General features: G+C 39.7%; 2 protein-coding genes across 2 annotated transcripts in view; both read right to left on the reverse strand.

Annotated features, from left to right (window-relative positions):
* Window positions 1-926: 926 nt before the first annotated feature.
* On the reverse strand, window positions 927-10,948 carry mcm7 (minichromosome maintenance complex component 7). Its single transcript, XM_034139692.1, has 15 exons — window positions 10,918-10,948; window positions 8,150-8,229; window positions 7,293-7,457; window positions 6,802-6,926; window positions 6,477-6,657; window positions 6,243-6,380; window positions 5,985-6,134; window positions 5,733-5,847; window positions 5,475-5,606; window positions 5,089-5,172; window positions 4,596-4,807; window positions 4,237-4,502; window positions 3,738-3,906; window positions 2,087-2,196; window positions 927-1,531 (listed from the first exon to the last, which is right to left on the reverse strand). Exons 1-15 carry the CDS (start codon window positions 10,946-10,948, stop codon window positions 1,306-1,308), a joined length of 2,184 nt encoding a protein of 727 aa, XP_033995583.1. The 3' UTR covers window positions 927-1,305.
* Window positions 10,949-11,986: 1,038 nt separating this feature from the next.
* Window positions 11,987-23,051, reverse strand: part of LOC117490113 (cohesin subunit SA-2) — a 33,016-nt gene continuing 21,951 nt past the window's right edge. The window contains 10 exon segments of the mRNA XM_034139700.1: window positions 11,987-12,480; window positions 12,849-13,005; window positions 13,151-13,252; window positions 15,905-16,103; window positions 17,163-17,335; window positions 19,877-19,999; window positions 20,337-20,470; window positions 20,746-20,847; window positions 22,088-22,215; window positions 22,647-22,815. Coding sequence (XP_033995591.1) covers window positions 12,430-12,480; window positions 12,849-13,005; window positions 13,151-13,252; window positions 15,905-16,103; window positions 17,163-17,335; window positions 19,877-19,999; window positions 20,337-20,470; window positions 20,746-20,847; window positions 22,088-22,215; window positions 22,647-22,815 — 1,338 coding nt within the window. The 3' untranslated portion in view covers window positions 11,987-12,429.

A 23,051-nucleotide genomic window follows, 5' to 3' on the forward strand; every position in this document is an offset into this window, starting at 1 on the left:
ACATGTTCAATTATAGTGCATAAGCACTCAATATCAGAATGAGGTTGAATTCTTAAATCATTCCCTCTTACGTTATCATAAACAAATTATTTATTAACTCACATGCTCTGAACTTTAGAGATTTGGAGGGCTTTAAAACTACACAAAAGTCCAACTTAAGATGCTTCCAAAAGTTGTTGGATAAGCATCTCTATCAAGAGTTTGATGTTTGGTACTTTTAAGATAAACAAAATACATGTGTATAGATGTACATTTTCTTTAAAAACTGTACAAACTAATTAATGTAAAAAGGGTGGGCGTACAAGGTAAGACTCGAGCTTATAGTTTTCACCATGCACCTGAAGTACATCCCAATTGTTGTCTTAAAAGGTTTGTATTTGAGAGGTATCATTTAAGACACTAAATAAATGTAAAACATACAGCTGGTAGTTGACTCCAAAAAGGTCCTATCAATCTTACAAATTCATACGTTTATTTTAAAGTAAAAATTACAAACAGTATGTGAACGGCTTTGGGTTTTAGACTGCGAGTCAGAAAAGACAAGTTATCGTGGCCAAATATGGAACTAAAGGAGTGTTTAACATATATTTAACATTTTCTTTGCACAAATGATTGAAATATCTCAAATGATTGTTATCAGAATCATCACTGCAGACCCTATGTTAAACCATTCATTTTTGAAGACATAGCTTTGGGCTTTTAGGAAACGGGATATTAAAACGATGTATAGACCAAGCAAGCAATAATGAAAATAATTGCTAGTTGTAGCGCTGCATGTTAGCATGTTTTATGAGCAAGACATGTTAAAGGAAGTCCTGAAAGCAGCCATTATGTCAAACAATAAACCAGGTGTTAGGGGGGGGGGATTCGTGGCACATTTCCAACCCACATCATGCACAGTGGAGTCTCAATGAACCACATTAAAGCAGAGTATTGAACCATCATTTATTATAACTATCATTCACAATACAAGGCCCAACATTAATTCATCTTCAAGATTTGCATTGAAAGTGTATGAAATATACAGAAATGCAAAAAAAGTGGAAGCGTTAAACTCTTAAATGCAAGTGCTACACAATCCCAAATTCTGACATACATATTTACAAGATTTAGGATTAACAGGAATCTTAACATAAAAGGCGATGGACTTTCCAACAGCAGGGACTCTTGCAAAATAGTCAGGCTTCAAAATGTCCAGGTTCTGCTTGATGCTGTAGGAGGAAATGAGCAGAGCCCCGATAGAAGTCTGTAGAAAGCCCACAACAAAGAGTTTTCCCTCGGAGTGCATGAAGTCGTGTTTCTTCTTCAGACGAAGGTGATGCGGCTGCGGGCCTGGTTCACCTGCCACACGTTCAGCTCCTCGTACTCCTCCAGCGCCTCCTGGAACTGGGCTGGGGTGAAGCCACGGGAGGTGCAACGCTGCTCTGCTTCAGTCACTCGCACTACCCCGCCTGCGCCACCTTTTCCAGCCAAGCCCTCGGAGGAGAGCTCTCGCACCAGAGAGAAGATGATGTCGGCCGGACGCTGAGCCCTGGAGAGAGGGGAATCAGAGAGGAGATTTTAGGACATCAGAAGACAGTTTGTAGCTTTTGTACAGAGCGAGGCAAGCCACTTTATGATTTCAGTCTTTATGCTAAGCTAACCATCTACTGCCTCTGAAATCCTGCACCATGAATAACAGGAGCGTCATATATACTTAGTAGAGTTTCAGCAAGATGGCAAATAAGCAACATATATAAAGCTATATCTTTAAGAAGATACTTTTGTTGTTTTAAAACAATTTTGAATGGACAAAACAACCTGGCTTCCCTCCCTTTCAACTTTTTTTTTTTAAAAAGCCTCCTGAATGTTTATAAGCTGTATAAGGTAAGGGGTGTCAACATGTTTCTCAGTTTACATGCTTCCTTGTGAAGAGAGCTCCATAAAAACCCAGACATTTTACGGCTTCCTCCAGGACACGCAGCTACCGTTACGGGCAAATAACAAACTCATAAAGGGGATTCTGGGTTGGACGATATCCGGTCACTCGTGTTGCATAAAGTTGCAGAGAATCAAATGCCATCAGTAGGAAAGTGTAAACACTGACCTTGTGGCGCTGGACTTGTCGGCTTGAAGTGAATCCTTGGACATCTCCATCAGTCTCATGGCCTCGTTGACATCTTCCTTCTCCACGGTCTCCATCAAGCGAAGGCGAGCCTGCAGAGAGGGGACAAAAAGAGTGGGGACTGATTGAGATGGAAAAGAATAATCATGCAGCATCTTAAATATCTGGTTTGATCTCTCGATAACGAAGGCTGCGCTGTGCCGGCACTGTCAGACCGAGACAAGTGCAATGCCCTCTGGTATGGCCGGCAATTGCCCAAGTCTCCGCCTCTCAACACCAGCTAGTCTCTCTACATGTGGAAATTAAACACACCATAGGGTACAAAAAACATTGAAGCTCCAAGTTTTTTCTTCTTCAAATCACACAAAGAGGATAGAGCATATTGGTGACGGTTCTGGCCATGGTCAGTTTTGCATGGGTTTGCACAGCGGCACCTAGAGTACACAGGCTGACTGCCGACCCTGCAAAGCTGGCCAGGATCAGAGGAAGAGCTCCCTCAAGACGATTATCAACTGAAAACATCTGTAGCATCACACAGGGTATATGCAGGAATCCTGAAGTCAAATGTAATACCTTTTAAGACCTTTTTTAAGACCCTTGCCATACATTTTAAGACCTCATTGTCACTTCGAGTTTTAATCGGTTACATTGGCGAAACATTTACTATATTCAGTATTGATTGTCCTTCCTCCTTATCTTCCAACCATTTGGACGTAAACTTGCATTTCCCCATAACGATGTTGTTTAACAACCGGCGTAAACGGACCTTCGCGCGCTATCAAGCAGTGAGCGTGCGATGTCCTGTTCAGATGACGTCAAATCCAACGGGATGCCATAAATAAACTACACAGAATCACACTACACACCTACGCAATGATTACATTCAGGCAGACTGTAGAATACAACCTCTTTGGACAATTTATATACTTATTGAAAACAAGCTACAAAATGTAATACCTTGGAAAATGACTTTTAATACTTTTTAATAGCCTTAATTTTCGCTAAATTGATTTATCAACTTTAATACTTTTTAAGACCCCGCGGACACCCTGTCACAACAAACACAGAATTTAGTCTATGTGCAGAAAATACATACAACGCAATCCGTTCCTCCCACAGAGCGGCGGTAGCAGTTCGCCCCCTGGTGGACATCAGTGTGCAGCACAGGGCCGAACCGTGTGCCTGAAGTGCTGGTTTTGCAGTAGGTGGATGACTGCTACCTGCACAAACAGCACTTTTGACACCCAGCGGCAGAGAACAGACCATGAATCAGATGAATTCAGGAAATGAACTTCTAGTGATGCCATTCCAGAGATCCAAGATCAAAATACATTCAAGAATACTTGCATTTATTTATGCGATTTGCCATTGCCGAGTCATGATGAATATTTGGTAGACAGTAGATCTTTTGTCCGGCGTAAGAAAGAAGTGCTCACATTGCAGTAGGCCAGGTTATAATCACTACCTGCACTGTAAGCACTTTATCACACACTGGACGATTGATAAGACATACAGGGATGTCAAATTCACTCCAATGTTGGAAAAGATTACCCATACAGTTTCAATGATTTGAAGCAGGCCGTTTGCTTTTCCTGCAACCCAAAGCTTTTCACAGTGGAGGTGAAGTTCTCACCAGGGCAGTGGACAGACGCAGGATGGAGAGGAGGGTTCGGGCGGAGGTGAAGGTCGTGTCTTTGCTGACTCGGGCCTCCTTCCTCATCTCTACATAGGCAGCGGTGATGTAATCAGCCAGTGACTCAGGCACCACCGGCTGCCGCTTCTTACACGCAGCCATGTAACGCCTGGAGGAATTAACCGTGGAGAACTTGTTAAAATGTTTTGACTATTACATCAATTATTGGTTTGAAACAGTGTTCAGAGACAAACTTTTGAAAAGCAGGCGAGACAGTACATGCACTGGTACATTTTTTGAGCGTGTTTCCATAACATGTCTTCTTTCAGACTTTTTTAAAAGGCTTATTTTGTGTATCTAAACAATTAGAAAATGCAGTGCAGAGTAATGTATTTGTCTTCATGCAAGTAGTTTATTGGGGAATGTTATGAGATCTATTGCCCTAAGAACCTGTAGGGTCTCCTCTTAAATGTTTTTCAAACACAAAGCAGATGTTTACCTCATCAGCTTCATGTCGATGGGGGTGAAGTGAGTGGGCGGCTGGCGGGAGTGCATGTGGACGTAGGTGATGTGCTGGGCCAGACGCAGGTCAGAGTCGGCGTCCGGCTTGTCCTGGATCAGCCACAGCAGGTCGAAACGGGAGAGCAGAGCGGCGGGAAGCTGAATGTTCGCCTCGATGCTCTTCCTGGGATTGTAGCGGCCGTAGGCGGGGTTAGCGGCTGCTAGAATGGAGCAGCGGGCATTGAGGGAGGTCATGATGCCGGCCTGGGAAAAAAAATAGTTAAAAACATGAGTTTAGATGTGAAGCAGCCGTTAGATTTAAATATCTCAACCAATGACCAGTGCTGTTGACTTTACCTTAGCGATGGAGATGGTCTGCTGCTCCATCACCTCGTGGATGGCTGTGCGGTCAGCGTCGGCCATCTTATCAAACTCGTCAATGCAGCAGACGCCCTGGTCAGCGAGCACCAAGGCGCCTCCTTCCAGGGTCATCTCTCCGGTCATGGGGTCACGCATCACCGCTGCAGTCAGACCCACACCGGAGGAACCGCGACCCGTCGTGTACTGACCTGAAAAACGAAGACACGAGGAAGTGAGCAAACACATGGAATGGCAGCATTTTATTTAACTGGTACTTAGAGAGGTATATTGTTGTCAAAGTTGTGGGTAGAGTTATTAAAAACCCACAAAGCAATAACAATACAACAGTCTTTAGTCTTCTGTAGTAAGTCAATCCCATCCCAAAAGTTAATATTTCCCCATGTAGCCTCAATGGAAAGTAAATGCCTTACTGGATAAAACATTAAACCAGATACAGGACGTTCACTCCCACAAACAGAACTGTACTCACTTCGAGGAGCCAGACGGTCAATGTAGGACAGCAGCTGGGACTTGGCCACTCCGGGGTCTCCCATCAGGCAGACGTTTATGTTGCCTTAAGGGACAAGAGCCAAAAACAGAGCATTGCAGTTATTAGAACATTTCATAAAAGGCTTTGTGCTCCGAACATATGGATAGGAAAGCAGTTGGTGACGTGCACACAATCTGTTATTGAATTAATAATATGTACATTTGCATAACCTTAAGTTTAATGTCGTTACTGTAATAAACGTTATTGTTAGATGAAAGACGTTTTTCATGATATGCTTCGGCAGAGAATTCATTTTTTCGTAATTGCCACTGGGACCACCTTTATTTAAGAAGTGATTTTCAAAATGAACTCGAGTTGTTGCTCACCTCTGATCTTCATGCCTTTGGGAGCCTGTTGCACCCCTCCCACCAGCAGCAGGAGCAGAGCCTTCTTTACATCCTCGTGTCCATAGATCTCTGGTGCTATCGAGCCGGCTAGCTTCTCATAAAATCCCTCCTCTGTAACAGATAATACAATCACTTCAGTTGCTAAAAGAGCGACAACGTTATCATCAATGTCAGCTTTTGGCATTATACAGTTCTCGTTTTATTGAATACAGCCATCACACACATGCAGGCTCTCACCTGTGATGCTGCGCAGCTCCTCTTCACTCAGATCATCATTGCCAAGCTCATCGTCCTCTGACTTGTTCATGAGTGTGATGCTATGAGCCTCCATGTATGTTTCTGACAGAAGACCCTGGAAATGGGATGCATCTTCATTATTAAAAGATATCAAGACAAGCAAATACCCTGCCTTACAATTTCTACAGGTATGCTTGAGCGCTAATTTAAGATAGACAAATACTTAATTCAGGATAAAAGCACCGTACATACCTGAGTGGCCTGTTTGAATCCTGTGCGAAGAAGAGGGAGGAAGACTCCGTTGATGGCTACATGGTCTCCTGGCTGGGCGAGACGTGTGTTTTCTCCGCGGGCATAAATAGACATGCTCCTTGGAATATTTCCGACGGGCACCTGGTCGCTCTGTGTGACAAAAAAAGACATTTGTGAGAAAATAGAAACATGCCGTAAACACAAGAATACAATTCATGGCAACAGTGAGGGGGCACTTTGTTATTTGAAGTTCCTTACATGTTCCTGAATACGCAGCTCCTGGAACTTGACAAACTTTGAGCCTCTGGTCTGCAGGTAGAGCCGCCCTCCAGATTTGTTGGTGACGCACTCTTGGCTGGGACACATGACGAGGGGCATGAAGGTGGGAGACTGGATCTGAAGGCCAAAAATATTTGATTTATGAGCAACACTTGATAAATGTCTGAATTGTCAGAGTATATAATGATCAGAGGAACTAAAATCCAATCTTACAGGTTGGTAGGTCTCCGCACCACACTGGTCACATGTGTACGTAGCGACAGCCATCATTGGTTTGACTTCAGAGGCGCGAGTCACTATTCCGCGAACGTTCACCAGATGCCCGATGCTGTCCGCTCGCACGTCACGAACCACTTTGGGTTTAGAAGTGGTGGGAGCCTTAAAGTACAGCTCGCTGTGGAAGGAGGATACAGGTCATGAGAAAGGTATCCAAAATGTAATTGCATGTGCTATAGTAAAAAGAAAGACCACAGCAGCCATTATAAAAAAAACCTGAAATATTATTAAAAAATGAAAACCTAAATAAGTCTCAACTTACAATCTCCTCATGAGTTCAGGAGGGTATTGGTTACGACGGTCTCTGGTGTCTGCAGGGTCGCGACCCCTCTGTTCCATCATCAGCCTGTGCTCAATGTACACGTCCAAAGAATCCTTGGCAACAATCTAGATATAAAAGCATTTCCATTTAATAAATAACACCCGCCTTTAGTCTTGAATGTTAACATGAAATTGGTAAAAAATAATGTGTATAAACAGTTTTATACCAAGCGCAGCTAATGTAGGTTGTCCCTGTGTTTTACCAGCTGTTCATATTTAACATATTATCTGACATTATGCTAGTAACAGATAAGCTTAACCTTTTAAAAATAAGCCATTTAAAACATCACAACTTATTATCCAATTTACAAAAAGAACAATTAAGTGTTAGATAATGTGACTTGACAGATGTATGGCCTTTGTTGAGACAGCTGGTCTAATCATGCTTTTATCCTTTAAAACATAAAAGCTCAACTGTGCATTTACACGTACATCTCTTTCTTTGTACTCTGGCAGCAGTTCGTGGACGGCGTCAGCGACCAGGTCCATGTAGCGCTTGGTGTTTTCACAGATGCTCTCAACAAGCTCGGGGTCTTCCTCGGCCACGTCGTCCAGATCCACGTAGAGAGCCACCTGCTCCCTGTGGGCCAGCGCCACCTGTGAACAGACAACATGATGAGCCACTTCATTAAAATGAGCTTTTATGCACAGATAAGGCTCAATGACACCTTTACACTTTGAAACTGTGATAAGTATGAGTTTATAATGTGGTAAAAAAGTATGTGTCAGGTTCTTAACACCCAAGCCACATGGATTCCCCCAAGTTATCAGTTAATACCATTTTGCTGCTTGAGGCGTTTCTTCCTTTAGTTTTGAAGAAATTAGATTAATCAATACTTTCAGAAATTACATTAGGACAAAATGGTTGCTAAACTATTAAAGGCAAAAGATAACGAGTTGATCCATTTAATTTGAGCTTGCTTCTCCACTTAAATTAATGATAATGTCCAAATCTATATTCTGGGAAAAAGCCACTTCCTAAAGCTTTTGTGGCGGCAACTCATGATTATTTTATTTATTGCTTAAGCTGCTGTTTAGATTGATCAATTGTTTGGTATAAAAAAAAATATATATATATATATATATAAGCAAACATTTCCCCTCCCTGTCCCTTAAAGTCAAAGGTTTTGTCTTGAAACATCTCGGTTATTAGTCAAAGATCTAAAGATAACATCAGTTTATTATAATATAGAAACAGAAAAGTAGTTGTTTGAGGTGCTAAAATACTATTTAATCTTTTTTGAACATTAATTTACTATCAAAATAAGAAATATAAATGTACTACTTACAAGTTGAGCTCCATATTTGAACACCTTCTTCCCATTGTCATCTTCAGAATAAAACTCCTGCAGGACCCTTTTGCATTTGTCTGCAAAAAGAAAAATCTTCAGAATTATTTCACAGCAAAAAAATCAAAACAGGCTACATCAAGTAAACACCAGGTGGAGATTTGTTTGCCCACCATACAGTATATTATTCAAACCGAGAATTGTTTTCTGGGGTTATCTTTTAATTTGCTTATATATTAAAGCTGCTTTTCTGAGTATAAATGTGTGATTAACAACACCACCACCACCACTGGGCCTGGAAGCTAATTTGTTGTCCTGCGACGACCCCTTTGTTGAGTAACATGGCATCCTGTAATCTCGATGAGTCACTATTGCCTTCATTAGAGCGCAAACTGCCTCTGCTGTAATACATGAACCAAATTCCATTCGTGTGTACCTACTATCAAAGTTTTAAAGTGAAATACCCGACAATTACGCAGCAGATTTCTTCGGTGAAATAATGTAAATACAACAACAGGCGCGCTCAGTTCAGGGTCCATTTTTTTTTCCTTTGAGAAAAACATCCCTCACTTCTCGAAAGAGCCACATCTACTAACAATATTTAATTCCACGTTACAAGAAATGAAATCAGCCTTGCCGCGATTATTAAAACACTACTTACTTTGTCGCTTTAGCAGAAAATCCGCACATCTGGTTTATTATTTCTCTGTTCGAGGATGTTATTGTAAACAAAGCAGCACATGGCTTTTTTGCCTCGTCACTGAGTATCCCTCCGCTCTTAAAAATAGTCCTGGCTGTTGTTTTCAAAAGCAGGGCCAGCCATCTTCTAACGTTAGCTCGGGTTAGCTGAGTGTTCCTAACATGGACAGGTCCGTCGATATTAGCCGTTATTTACATAATCCCAAGCCGGTAAAATGTCGCCGACTTGATGTCTAACTTCCAAGATTTCTGATGGATCATATCCTCAAAGAAAAAAACTTATAAGATTCAAAGGCTTTTTCTTCATATGCACAATAGCTACAGAGTAGTTATGGCAATACAACTGTTAGGTCACAGGCTCCTCCAACAATGCAACATAAATATATATATACACAACATATAAACAAACAAAAATAGTGCAAGAAGAAACAGTAGGAATACAGAGTATGTTGCAAGACCAATGTGCAATTAATGCATAAGAAGTAAACGATATACATTTAAAATAAAATGCAATAAACTAAATCTGGCAAGTGATCAAGTCAATGCAGAAGTCTATAGAATAAGATAAACATAATACTGTACAGTGGAATAAATAAATGTGTGTCTATATACGTGTAAATAGAATAAGGTAAACAAGAACATAATACTGAACAGTGGAATAAATAGTAGTTATAGTAGTAATAAATAAATGTGTCTATATACGTGTAAATAGAATAAGATAAACAAGAACAGAATGTACAATTAAATACTGTACAGTGGAATAAATACATATACATTTTCTCGGTTTATTGTTAGGTATGGCCTTTTAAGTTTAAGGCAAATTAGATATAAAATGCCAGTGTAACAGAACCACGAGTTAAATAAAATAAGAAAATCATGGTTGGTTACACATTTTAATACTCAAATTCAATTGTTGTGTAATAATTTTGAATATTAGGCATTTCCGTTGGGGTGCCTTTAACATTAAAACAAATACCATTAGTTTATTAATCAGTTACATAAAGTATGTGCCGAAATCTTCGTGGACTCAATCCCCTACATTTCAAGCAAGTATCCCTTAGCAAAGCATAGGGCAACAAGGTGACTAACCATCATCCATTTGTATAACAGTTAGAAGCAAAACGTTAACTTGTTCAACTGACAAGAAACACCGCTAGCTAACCGGCTAGCATGCTAACGTAGCTTGTGGAAGCTAGCAGTTAATTAGTGCCAGTTTAGTTTATTTAATGTTGACTTAAAGTCCTGAAAAGTGATTGGCCTTGTATATATTGATAGGTAAAACGTGGAGTGTACGCAACTGTATAACTTATTGACTTTTTACTAGTGTACCTTTTTATCATTGAGAAAGAGCCTTTTTTTTTTACCAAATAAACAACATTAGCTCGTTATCCTAAATTGTATGCTTCAAGTAATGTGAACAAAGTAACTTAAAAAACGTGAATGTGAATGTCTAACGTCACACTTCACATTATTCTTAAACTGCATTTATGTCGTGAGGTTGTGTATTGAGAGTTTAAATCGTAAAAATGCACATGAAATAACAACAATGCTCATAATGATGTCTAGATATTAACCGAAATATGTTGTTTGAGAAATTCCTCTTCGTTTTTCAAAAAGTTATTGTTGGACATGTGCTTCCATAGTGGCGCCTGCTCCTTTGTTTAAACGGATCCATCCGGGTCACTCACTGTGTCTAACAGAGGTAATGCTTAACTAGTTACTTAGGAGAAAAGTTACTGCAACTTAAACGTTTATTTCCCGGATTTTTTTTCACCTAACGTTTTAAAATACACATGCATGACTTAATGGGCTGTGGTCTAATGAACTGGAGTTAGTGTAGAGGGAAAACGAAGAGGTAAAGTAACCAAACTGGCTACTCAATTGTTTGTGCACAAACACGACTCGTTTCAGATTAGCTGCATTTTTACCAACTACACTGCATTATACAAATCAGGAACGTAGGTTTTCAAAAAGGCATTTTGAAGAAGATATTTAGTTTAAAGTTAAGCTCCGTTAACTTGGGCCAACCTGTTGCTGCCATGCCGTTATTGTGAAAGTTAACACATTACCTTTCTCTGCCGCATAATCCTTACGAGCCATGACTGCAGACGTTGACCCTCAGGTGAGATAACTTGATTCCAAAATCCTAACGATACCTACACACTCAAATATAGTTTAAATGTACGGTTTAATTACTTCAATATCACCGGAGACTAGTATTCATTCACTTGCAGCTTGCGGTTCTCCCCGGTCTCCGTGCAAGAAGTGGCGCGAGTCTGACGTAGCCAGCAGCCAATCGCGTGCCTTCTTTCCGCAGTGAGAGGCGGGGTTTTCGTGGTGGCGCGAAAGTTGAGGGCGTTCGCGTGTCACGTGACTCTACAAACTTCCGCCCTGTTAGTCAGGATTGGCGCGAAATGCAATGATTGGATTTTATACAGAGTACTACAGAGTGAACCCAGAGTGAACTCAAACAGTTAGTACTTTTGTAAACACAGCCGAGTCATGGCCAAAATAAACTTAAAACGTTAAAGCATTCAAGCTATTTGTAAGGCAAACGTTATACAATCTTCATAATAATAATGAATGCAGATATTTATTGTCCTAACTTGTATACATATTGATCATGTGGGTAGTTTCCAAGCAGATACCTGTTTATAAATAAGATACAGGTTTATAACGTCAGCAGAAAGTGTAATTACCTCGGGGGTAAAGGTTTTTGTTTTTGCCATAAATTTATTAGTAACACTCTTATTTTAGAGTAGCATCATTGTAGGGTAATAAACACATACATACAAGCAGTGGTAATTGAGGATTGTTGTGTGAGTGACTTTCTGATGTAGACATTTCACCCAGTGAATTGTGTTCTGGTTGTTTAATTGTAATTGTTTGGTTCACAAATTACATATTACTAAATGTATGATATTAAAAGGAAACAAAAACTCAAAGCTTACTTGTTATTAGTTATTTTCAGTAATACATACTATCACATATTTGAACTTGTTTAAAAGGTGTTGATGTATTGTGCATTCTCTAAAAGCATGCATGTGCATCACATCTCATCTGTTTATATATACAGTCTATGGTTTTTACACATCTTTTCTTGTGATCTCACCATTTTATCAATAAAGGATCTTTTAATAATAATTATATAAACAAACGTTACACAAGAAAAAAACAGTCAACAACAGTGAAATATGTTATGAACCTAACTTCAAAAAGTGGGACACAGGAGATACTTTTAACTTGCTGCCAGACAATAATCAACCAACAAGAATCTAACTGAAAATGAACACTCCTTTAAACATTTTCATTCAAAACATCAACTTTATTTTTTGTGAAATGGCATCAACTTTTCCCCCCAAAACTCATAATCATTTAGTTTTTCCTCTTCCCCTCCAACAACATTTGTGACTGAAATAAATCTGATAGATGAACTTGGTAAGTGGCCATGTAGAAGAACAGATGCCCCAAATACTTAGTACACTGAAATGTACTGAGAACACAGAAAAAGCAGTAATGTTGAAGAGATGCTTTAACGAAAAACAACGGTTGTTCCCCCGGCGGTGCAGGTCTCCGTGTCCTCAGTCAAAGAGCTCATCGAGGACGCTGGCAGAGGTGTGGCGCGTGGAGGGCTGCAGAGAAAAAACAGGACGACAAAGTTGGAGCTTGACAGGAATGTTCATTGGAAACCAAAGTGCCATTCCTACACAGTTCCCCAATCATGCATTTTGTTTGCCGCCATAATGTACCATTAATTAGGCTCTTAGTCAGCTCCACAAATCACCAGTATAATGCACTTTTACAGACATTCATTCAATTGTAGCTCAGCTGATCAAGTCCACCAAAGTGTTACAGCAGTGTATTATAAGTTGCTACTGAACTGAATGAAAATACCTGAATTGAATCAAAATTCAGCTCTGTAATTTAGAGCAGACTCATCAATCGTAAGAGAAGTATGTGATGGAAATAAATGCTTTTAAGTGCATTTTTGTTTTTTTACCAGTGAATATTCAGATTCATGATTGGAGCCACTCTCATAATCATCAATCTCAGGCTCTTCTCCTTCTTTATCATCCTCAATCTCAGGCTCTTCTACTTCTTCATCATCCTCAATCTCAGGCTCTTCTCCTTCTTCATCATCCTCAATCAGAGAGAGTCTGGGGAGAAAACAAGGTTAATTTTTAATGTAATGTATTCTTGCCGGATCAAAGCTATGAAAGACACGATATATATATTCACATTTTCTAAATATTTAAACATTTCTCTTGGTACTCTCCTCTAACGTTATAACGTCAGTCTTACAAGGTGAGGTTGGAGTTCAGGTCCCGCTGATCCAGAGAGGTGCCGGTCTGGCTGGAGGAGAGATTCCATCGCTTGACGGGCTTCACCTTGCGCATACTGGACCTGTTGAACAGCAGCAGGTTAACATGAGGGGGAGGAATACTACATGTGGAGCTCACCAGCATTTTGTATGGAAGATGCTTATATGTGTTCTGTGTATTATCCTGTTAGAAAAATAAGATTAAGATTAAGATGGACCTTTATTAATCACCGTGGGGAAATTCAGTAGTTTAACAGCAACAGGGTAAGATTTGAAAAACAGGACGACAGCACAGATTCACACAGATTAAGGGTAAAATCAAAGATACAAATAAAAAATGGTAAATAACTATAAAATAAGAAATGAATGAAAATGAACATATATATATATATATATATATATAACATATATATACCCAGTCAGGTCAGCTGTAGTGGAACTTACATAATGTAATTTGGACAATAGGATGTGTTAGTTTGTTGTCGCACTTGATTATTAAATAGATGTGGGAACAAGAGCTTGCTCTAAATTTCAGAGGTCTGGATTAACTTGGATTTATTAATATTAACTTCATGTTTTTTTTAATATATATATATTTTTTCCAGTTATAAGATAAACACAGACATTGCCCCAGATAACAGAATAAACAACACAATACGCAACAACAAGCAACTAAACAAGACATAATGGGGGGGGGATGCAAGGATGACTTCCTAAGACAGCAAATTGTTACATACACAAGACATTACACAGGAGATGCCGTATTGACAGGGTCAGATAGGAGTGCTGCGGACAGTGAACCGTAATATTAACTTCATGTTTAAACATACTGTATTCCCCCGGAGAGAGAGAAAAGGTAAGAAAAGTACATTATGTTCCTTCAAAAGAAAACATGCTATTTGTGCTTTTGTTCAAGAAAACACAACAGGGTATTCTGAATGTAAATGTAAGAATAGCATGTTTTAATTTCATTATTGGTACAATGCTTTGGCAATACTGTATGCCATAATGTTCATGCTGTTAAAACGATTTGAATTATAGAGGGAAAGTAAGTTTGGACTGAAGTGTAGACGTGATTCAAAAACGTTCCCTGATCATGAAGCCCACGCGCGTTGGACATATTGTTCCTTTAGAGAACAATGGCTGCTACACGGGGAGAAAGTAATTGGCCGTTGATAATTTCCAGCTTTAACATGAGCCTGGCAGTAATTTCCCAACCGTTGAAATACATTTCTGCGGTTATGAATCCTACAACCTTGAAATTAGTTTATATTTTTGCACATCCAGCATTCAATGAGTTGGTTTTGATGGGTGTTACGTTGGAAGCCTGAAATAAGGTCTGTGGTCTGTGGTTGACACAACGCAAAGAGATTCTCACATTTTGTTCTACGACATAAAATCATTCAGTAAATACCAGAATCATGAACTATAAAAATGCAGGCGGTTAAGTGAGGCAAAGGAGGTTGTCATGGACATTAAACGTCATCACGGCAAACACTAGTCTGCTTTTAATTTGAAGGTATTGATGTGAAGTCATGTGACAGTTGCATCTTAAGCCCTCGAAAAAATAAAAGGTGTTCTGTTTTGATGATTATCTTGCTGAACAAAACTTCTAAATATCATAAGCTTTTGTTTGCCAGAGCTTTTTCCATCTTAAATGGATATATGCAGGAATCTTGAAGTCAAATGTAATACCTGTTAAGACCTTTTTTAAGACCCTTTCCATACATTTTAAGACCTTATCGCCACTTCGAGTTTTAACCGGTTACATTGGCGATAGGGCTGTGCAATTAATCGTATTTTAATCGCAATTACGATTTTGACCTGCCACAATTACGAAAACAACATAATCGAAAAAAACAATTATTTTGCTTTGCTAGGTTGTGACAGTGCAACATATTTGATCTAATTCATTTTGGTCTCATTTATTTGTATTTATATATGTTTAGTAGCTTGTGGAAGTGCGCTCCAAAATATTTGTTGATCTTGTTTATTGGTATTTATTATTTTGATATTATTTATTTAAATGTATCATTTATTTTATTTATTTTTGTATTGGTTTTTCAGTTGAATTATACGTTCAGGGTAATCAACAGTTAAAAAGATACTGTTCAAATTATTATTTGTATTTGTTTTAAAGTTCAATAAATGGATTTTTTCAAAGTCAATGAATAATCGTATTTAATAATCGTGATATCAATTATTGACCCAAATAATCGTGATTATGATTTTTGCCATAATCGCACAGCCCTAATTGGCGACACACTTTACCTCACATTTACATTATACAGTATTGATTGTCCTTCCTCCTTATCTTCCAACCATTTGGACGCAAACTTGCATTTCCCCATAACGATGTTGTTTAACAACCGGCGTAAACGGGCCATCGCGCGCTATCAAGCAGTGAGCGTGCGATGTCCTGTTCAGATGACGTCAAATCCAACGGGATGCCATAAATAAACTACACAGAATCACAGTACACACCTACGCAATGATTACATTCAGGCAAACTTTAGAATACAACCTCTTTGGACAATTTATATACTTATTGAAAACAAGCTACAAAATGTAATACCTTGGAAAATGCCGTTTAATACTTTTTAATAGCCTTAAATTTCGCTAAATTGATTTATCAACTTTTAATACTTTTTAAGACCCCGCGAAAAAGCCATCCCTACAGTTCTCTATAGAGATCGTAGATATTGAAAACATGTGAAGGATACACATTAACTGACCCTATGGAGAAGTCATCCTCAGACTCGGGCTCAGTGAAGCCGCTGCCCTCATCACTCTCTGTGACTCCGGGCTTTCTGGAGGCGGCTCGCTCCTTGGCTCCGACTCTCTGGGCAGTGGAGGTGAGGGCGGGGGTGGGCAGGGTGCTGGGGATAATGAGGCTGTCCAACAAGGACTCTCTGGCTGAGCTGGCCACTGAACCTGGAGGAGACAGGAGACAACTACAGTAACTAACTGTTTGTTAAATGTGTGGGTTTTTACAATTGCCGACAAGATTTAGTCACAAAGTCCTGCCCTACAACGGCTTACTAAGGCCATTGTAGGTAGAAGAAAACCGGGAGGGGGGTCTTATTCCAAGAACTGAATCACAAGTTACAAATGTAAAATAAATAAAATCTAGGTTTGGTGGAAGTCGTGATAAGCATTTTCACTGTTTTTGTGATAAATTGTGAAAAAAGGAAGAAGACTAAAGAAAAACTCCCCAAAGTATATTGGTTGCAGCCCTTATTAAGTTACATTTGGGAGTTGAAGCGATCTTCCATTCACATAATTATTATTAAAATAATCTCTTATGACGCATTTCCACTGCAGGGCCTCGCACGGCTTAGTACGGTATAGTTAGGCCTTGGTAGGCCAGGCTCACTTTATGCTGCGTTTCCATTACAGTTTAGTAGCTGGGGTAGTAACTATAGTAACGCAGTGTAGGCGGAGCCGTGACGTCATCTTCAATGCGAACCACAAATCCAACATCAGCCGTTAGCTGTTAGCACTCAGAGCTCACAGCTCCTCATATCTGTTCAGAAACTAGACAAAAGTTAAACAACTACAAACCACAGACTGTCTGTGTCATGGAGAATACAGTCGCTGGTTTATTTATGTCTGTAGGCCGTTGTTGTGAGTGTGGACGGTCGAAGCATATACTGGGTTAGCTTGGCCGATCTCCATTTAGAAAACACGCATTTTAAAAGGTGTTTCGCCTGCCGTCTGTCTGCAGACTTGTCAACGCATGAATTCATGGTTTTTACTAACCGGTATCAGTATGTTGTTACTAATTACAATTAAATCAAGGTCAAATATGTTCATTTTGTTGTAGTTGTCAGCGATTCTCTCACTAGTTTAGCATACTCAGCCCGATCCTTACCTGACCCATCTCTTGAGAAAGTGAATCAAAGACAGATCATCTTTTCAACTTTAACTGTTAACACGAGCTGTGAATCCTTGAACAGTTTGTTGTGTTTCTAGCCTGTGTGTCCATCTCACCCGGGGTAGTGGTCCTCTTGCGTTTAGCTGCAGGTGTATCGTGAGAGGAGGCGGCATCTCCTCCCTCCTTCTCTCTGGGTTTAGAGGAGCGGCCCTCTAAGGAGCACTGATACATCCTGACGGACGGACAGGAGAGGGCAGCAGAGGGACACTCTGATTTCAGATAGGCAGCGCTGGAAGGGGAGGACAGAGTGACAGAGAGATGAGGACAAAGACAGATAAGCCTTTGTTAATATTTACAGGTTATGTAGAGCTTTTTCAGGTTTCTCTTAGTTTGTAGAGAAGTTTGAAGCTTCATTAAGATGGTGAAATTTGATCAACATTTAAATTCACGTTTATTCGCTCTGTTTAAACCCTTTCCAAAATGAATAATATGTTTTTATCTCATAAAATATTCTGCTGGAATCCATATGTCCCGGTATTTATCCATTTTCCCCCATACAGGGTTCTTACACCTTTTCCAAAGTCAAATTCAAGCACTTTATAAGCATTTTCAAGGTGCATTTTCAAGCTTTTCAAGCATCTTACAGCTGTTGTAAATTACATATTTATATACACATACTTATACTCAAATGATTATTTCCCTACCTTACATTAAATCAGATGTTCTTTATGCTATAAACAACCAAATGTGTGTTTCGTAATAGCATTCTACATGAGGATGAAAAATTAAAAATGTTAGAGAAGAAAACTAAGTTTAATATTTCAAAATGAGTGACCCATCTGTACGTAGACTGGGCATCCCATATAACCTGGCTGAGCCAATATAAAACAATCAGCCAAATAACTTTTCAATACATTATTGATTACTATTTTTGAGGTACTTTTAGGTTGGCAGTAAACATAAGTCAGAGGTAAATGGTGTACTTTTACTCCACTACATGTATTTAATACCTTTAGTTACTTTACAGATGTGGATGAATGATGTGAAATATAATCAAGTGTTAAATCAGACTTTAGTTCCATCTGGAGTAAATTCACAAGCTACCCTGCAGTATACAAAGTCATTCAAACTAGCTGCAACTTTACCAGCTTTGATAACACTTTCATGATCAATCATTATAAAACATATCATATACAATTATGAGGGATGCTCCGATCGCCAATTTTGGGGCTGATCGCCGGAATCAGTATCGGCCGATACCGATCGCCGATCCGATCGAGTGGGCGGGGCCTATGGGGATCTTCCATTTAAAGTGATGTTTAAAACTCAGTTAATGGGGCTCATTCACTGGCGCTTCCACAAGCCAACCAACCAACATAATTATTACATTCAAATGAAGTACATTATTCAAGTTTACATTAACTTGGGATAATAACACGGGAGAAATGAGCGGAAGCGCTCTCTTTTCCTCTCTCCCCGTCTCTCTCTTTCTCCTGACAGCCCGTCAGTATCTCCTGGAGCTCACTGATCCAGTAATGAGTGACCCGACAGTGAAGAATACATATATTTATAAAGTTTAGCTTGTTCCAGAGGTAGATAAAATAGCTAAGTGTGTTAGGTCTAACTCTTAATGTGTGTTCTGCTCCGCTCACCGGTCCGTCACAGCGGGTGGAGCTGCAGGATTTCTGCTTCACACACGTTGCATACCGCTATTTTATTGTCATTTTCGGACACTTAAAATACTGCCAGACTAGTGAAACCATTTTGGCGAGCTTGTTTTGCCGCGCACAGAGAAAAGTGTCATGTATTTTACATGCAACAATAGCCTAATCTAAAATGCTCTACTCTGGCGTACCTTTCGTGTGGTGTGTGGCTCGTCAGCGCAGACTCTCGCATCGTTATTGTTGCACACTTTGCAGGAGGCTCCTCTTGGGCTTCGCTTGACCCTCGTCTTAGCCATGGCTTGTATTTGTCTTCTGCTAGCCAACGCTCGTTGAAACGGCAACCTCCTGGCATACTGTCATCTATCACTCTCATCAGAATGCCCAGGTCACACACGTAACAAAAACAGTTGCCGGTCACGCGCATAGCGCGGGAAGGCCGGAGCGGAGCTGTTTTATGTAAAAGCGAAGCAATTAAGCGCGCTCTGACTTCTTTATTTTCTTTTAATCTAAAAAGCGAAGTAAAGCATTTACAATTTCAAGCACTTTGTCCCAGATTCAAGCACCATTCCCAAAATTCAAGCACTTTTCAAACCTTGAAAACACCTCGTACAATTTCAAGCATTTTCAAGGATTTCCAGCACCCGTACGCACCCTGCCCATAATATTTGCGGTTAAATAAAAACAGTTTGCCGCATACAAAGCATCCATCTAGCAGCATAAAAAAATAACATTTATAAAACCAAAATAACAAAAAATATGTCTCTGCTCTAACACTATTAGAATCAATTATTTAAGTCGTTATAAAATGTCAAAATATGTATTCACTTGGAACACCATCAACACAGTTTTATTAAATAATCAAATGCATCGCTTTTTTAGAGGTGTCATAATGTGACAAACACTTGGAATATAAATATAAGCTTCGAATGTGAATAAACAACATTTGGAAAAGCTTTAACAGAGTGACATTTCAAGAATGATCACATTATCTGTGTTTGCTTATTAATATATAAATATCTTGATTTAGTAGGCCAAAGGAAAATGTAACTTTGTCCTTTGAGGTGCCTCGTGGTGATCTGTTTATATATTATGCTTGTATTGTGATATCAGTATTCCTCTGATATTTGACTGAACATGTTCATGTGAAGGAGTTTTTTGTTTCTCACAGCTGGGTGCGGTCCTGACGCAGCAGCTTGAAACTGAACTCGCTGAGGATCTCCAGGAAGGCCAAGTTAATGTTCGGCTCTTCCCCCTCCCGTGGCTCCCGAAATGCAAAATGTATACCATCCCTAAGATCAAAAACAACAAGCACAATAGGACTAACATAAAAAACTAAATTATAGTTTGCTCTTGCTTACAGTCTCTTTAATTAAGTCTTTAAAGCACTGGAGAAAAACGCAACATAAGAAACTAAATGAATGATCAGCTATAAGAGTGAAAAACTTGTAACAGTTGAATCTTCACCATTTAAATGACATTTATTTTAACCAATTTCGAGTTGATTATCATGACAGAGATAATAATATAAATATAAACCCGTGCCCTTTTAAAAACATTAAAATCTAAATGTCTGTCAGAGCTGGTCTGTATGTGTGTGTGTCAGAGACGTGTGTGTGTGCTTCGTACATGTGCAAGGCCACCAGTGGTTTGCGGACGCGATGAAGATCAATGCCAAAGCTCATGGCAAGCTTCTTGGCCAATTCTCTAATCTCACTGAGATCCTGCTGGCTGTGGTCCTCCGTCAGCATCTCTGAGAACACCTGAGCACACACAAACATGACTTTACATAAACATGTGACACCAAAGGCTCTATAGATGTGCCACAGTGTGTCACTTGTTCGCTGGTTAAAATACTTTTTTAACTACACACACCGAATAATAATTATGTTTTCGGCCACAAGCTGATAAACATCTGTCAGTTTTTGCTATTGTTTAACAGTGAAAGCTGATATAATTAACTTTCACTAGACGGATGAAATCAAAAGATTGCATAAATGTAATGATTATAGTCTGTTATGGCCCCTTTGTTGCCCACCTGCTGCAGACTGAGGCAGATCGTCTTGGCGCTCTGGACGGGGCTGATGAGTTTGCTCTTGCTTACGGTCTCTTTAATGATGTCGCCAAAGTCTTTAAAGTACTGGAGAAAAACACAAACACTCAAAGTTACTTCAAGCATGATCATTAACAGATTAAGTTAACAGCATTGTGATAATTCCCTTTAAGTCATCTGTGCTTTTTAAAATCAGTTTTCCCTCTGACTCACTCTCTGCACCTCGCTGGTTCATTAAACAGATTTTATCACCATCCTCCACTCTCTTACACATCCTCGCAAGTATTAATCTTTTATTCATCTATTTTTCTTGACAAGAGGCTAGTTTTTATTTGTTTTTATGAGTGTAATCCTTGAGAAAAAAAATCTTACATTGAACTGCTCATATCATGGATGTGGGTAATTCAAATTTTTTGTTTTTTTACTTGGAAAATGATATATTCTAGAGGGCTATTATCTCCAACCCTCACACCAAATCAATCTAATGATAAAGTATAACTGTGTATCTAATGAAATGTAATTATCCCTTAAAGGGGACCTGTCATGCAAAATGCACGTTTTGATGTCTTTTATACATCAATATGTGTCCCCGGTGTGTCAGGGAACTCACACAGCGTCAGAAAATAAAACCCTCTCTCTTTTCCTCCGTACCCAAATCTCTAAAAACGGGGGTACAACGGAGCTGATCCAGATTTGCCGCCGATATGACGTAATATCGGCGGCGGACCCACAGCACTATCAGAAACATTGCTATCAGAAACAATGCCCGACTGTTTTGGACGTAATATGGTCGGTGTTTACATTAGCATCGCTAACACTCAGAGCTAACCTGTACTGCACAGAGCATGTGTGTGAAGAAGCAGGAAATAAAAAGGAACTCACCTTGTGGTATAACCGGCAAGAGAGAAAGCCTTTGAGCTCCATACTGTTTCAGAAATAATCCTTGATCTAATAATCCTTGCGTTTCATCACTGCAGCATTTTAGACAGTATCTGCCAGGTCCTGCATGAGCCGGCATAAGCTCCGCCCCCTCTTATTTTTTTCAGTTAAAAAAAAAAAAAAGCTTTATTTTTATTTATACAGGTGAAAATCTCATTGAGACACAGGGTCTCATTCTCAAGAGAGACCTGTTTATACCCAGAATCAGCACTTTTGAAACAGGAAGTGAAATAGAGGGATATGAGGCATGGCTAGAATGGGTGATCTGTTTGTTTTTTTGACCAAAACACTTCATAGACAGGTTTTTTATATTTTGTTATATATCTGAGACCTACACTATTGCCTAAAAATAGCATGATAGGTGACCTTTAAAGCCCTTCATCTCCACCTTGCTGTAGTGCTTGAAGACGTCGGTGGCGGCGCTGAGGTCCAGCACGCCGTAGATCACCAGCTTACAGTAGCCAGCCAGCTGGTTGCGCTTCCTCTGGAGAAGCGTTATCTTCATCTCCTCCTCAACTAAAGAGGAGAGCAGAATCAGGGTGGAGGAGAGCAGGAGTAACAGTAACAAAACAACGGTCAGGTTATGATAAGACACAGGCAAAACGTGTGATGAAAGACTGGTATTGGCTTGGGAATTAGCAGAACATTGTGAAAACAGAAAAAAAGGATTTGTTATAGCAGCAGATTCTCAAAACAAGACATCAAAAACGATGTCTGCAGGCATAAATGAGGAGAGGGTCCTCTGGGAGAGATTTGGCAGAGTTAAGATTTGTTTCAAAACCACTACACACCCACTAGGAAAACAAAATCTATTTGTCTACTCAGAAGTTTCAAAAAGGGTGAGGATGATCTGTAACAGCATTGTCAAAAAAAGACTGGAAGTGGTTCTGGAAAGTACCACGGGTAATGCAAACATTTATTTAGAGTAGGTGTTATTTTGAAAATACCATTGAGCTCGTCATCATCAGAGTCAGAGAAGATGTAGTCCATGAGGAAAGCAGCCATGTCAGAGCGCAGGGAGTCTGAGGGCTGGAGGACCAGCATCTGGAGGGCGGGCGCCGAGCGGACCGCAGTCTGACCGTACAGGAGCAGCAGGTCGCACAGCAGCTCGAACGCCTGGGGAGGAAAGGACCATTTTATATAGGAAATCTCTGAAAAGACAGATAGGTAAGCACGTCAACGCTTACGGTTTGTCAGATAGGTAAGCACTTTGTCTGAGGAGTCTTTTTGTGTCTTTGTGTAAAGGAGGGCTCAAGGACAAATACGTCTACCTGTGTTGACCGGAATGTTGTCAGAATATAAGAGCATAAAAGAAAAAATAACCTTTTCCCCAAGCAACAAGCCAATAACAT

This window comes from Trematomus bernacchii, unplaced genomic scaffold (genome assembly GCF_902827165.1).
Source record: "Trematomus bernacchii unplaced genomic scaffold, fTreBer1.1, whole genome shotgun sequence".
NCBI classification, from domain to species: Eukaryota; Metazoa; Chordata; class Actinopteri; order Perciformes; family Nototheniidae; genus Trematomus; species Trematomus bernacchii.

Coding starts and splice junctions, on each gene's coding strand:
- mcm7 (XM_034139692.1), bottom strand. CDS start 10,948: ATGGCTCGTAAGGATTATGCGGCAGAGAAAG. Junction 5,848..5,984: donor GATTCAAACAGGCCACTCAG/GTATGTACGGTG, acceptor TCCCATTTCCAG/GGTCTTCTGTCAGAAACATA. Junction 3,907..4,236: donor ATCGACATGAAGCTGATGAG/GTAAACATCTGC, acceptor TAATTCCTCCAG/GCGTTACATGGCTGCGTGTA.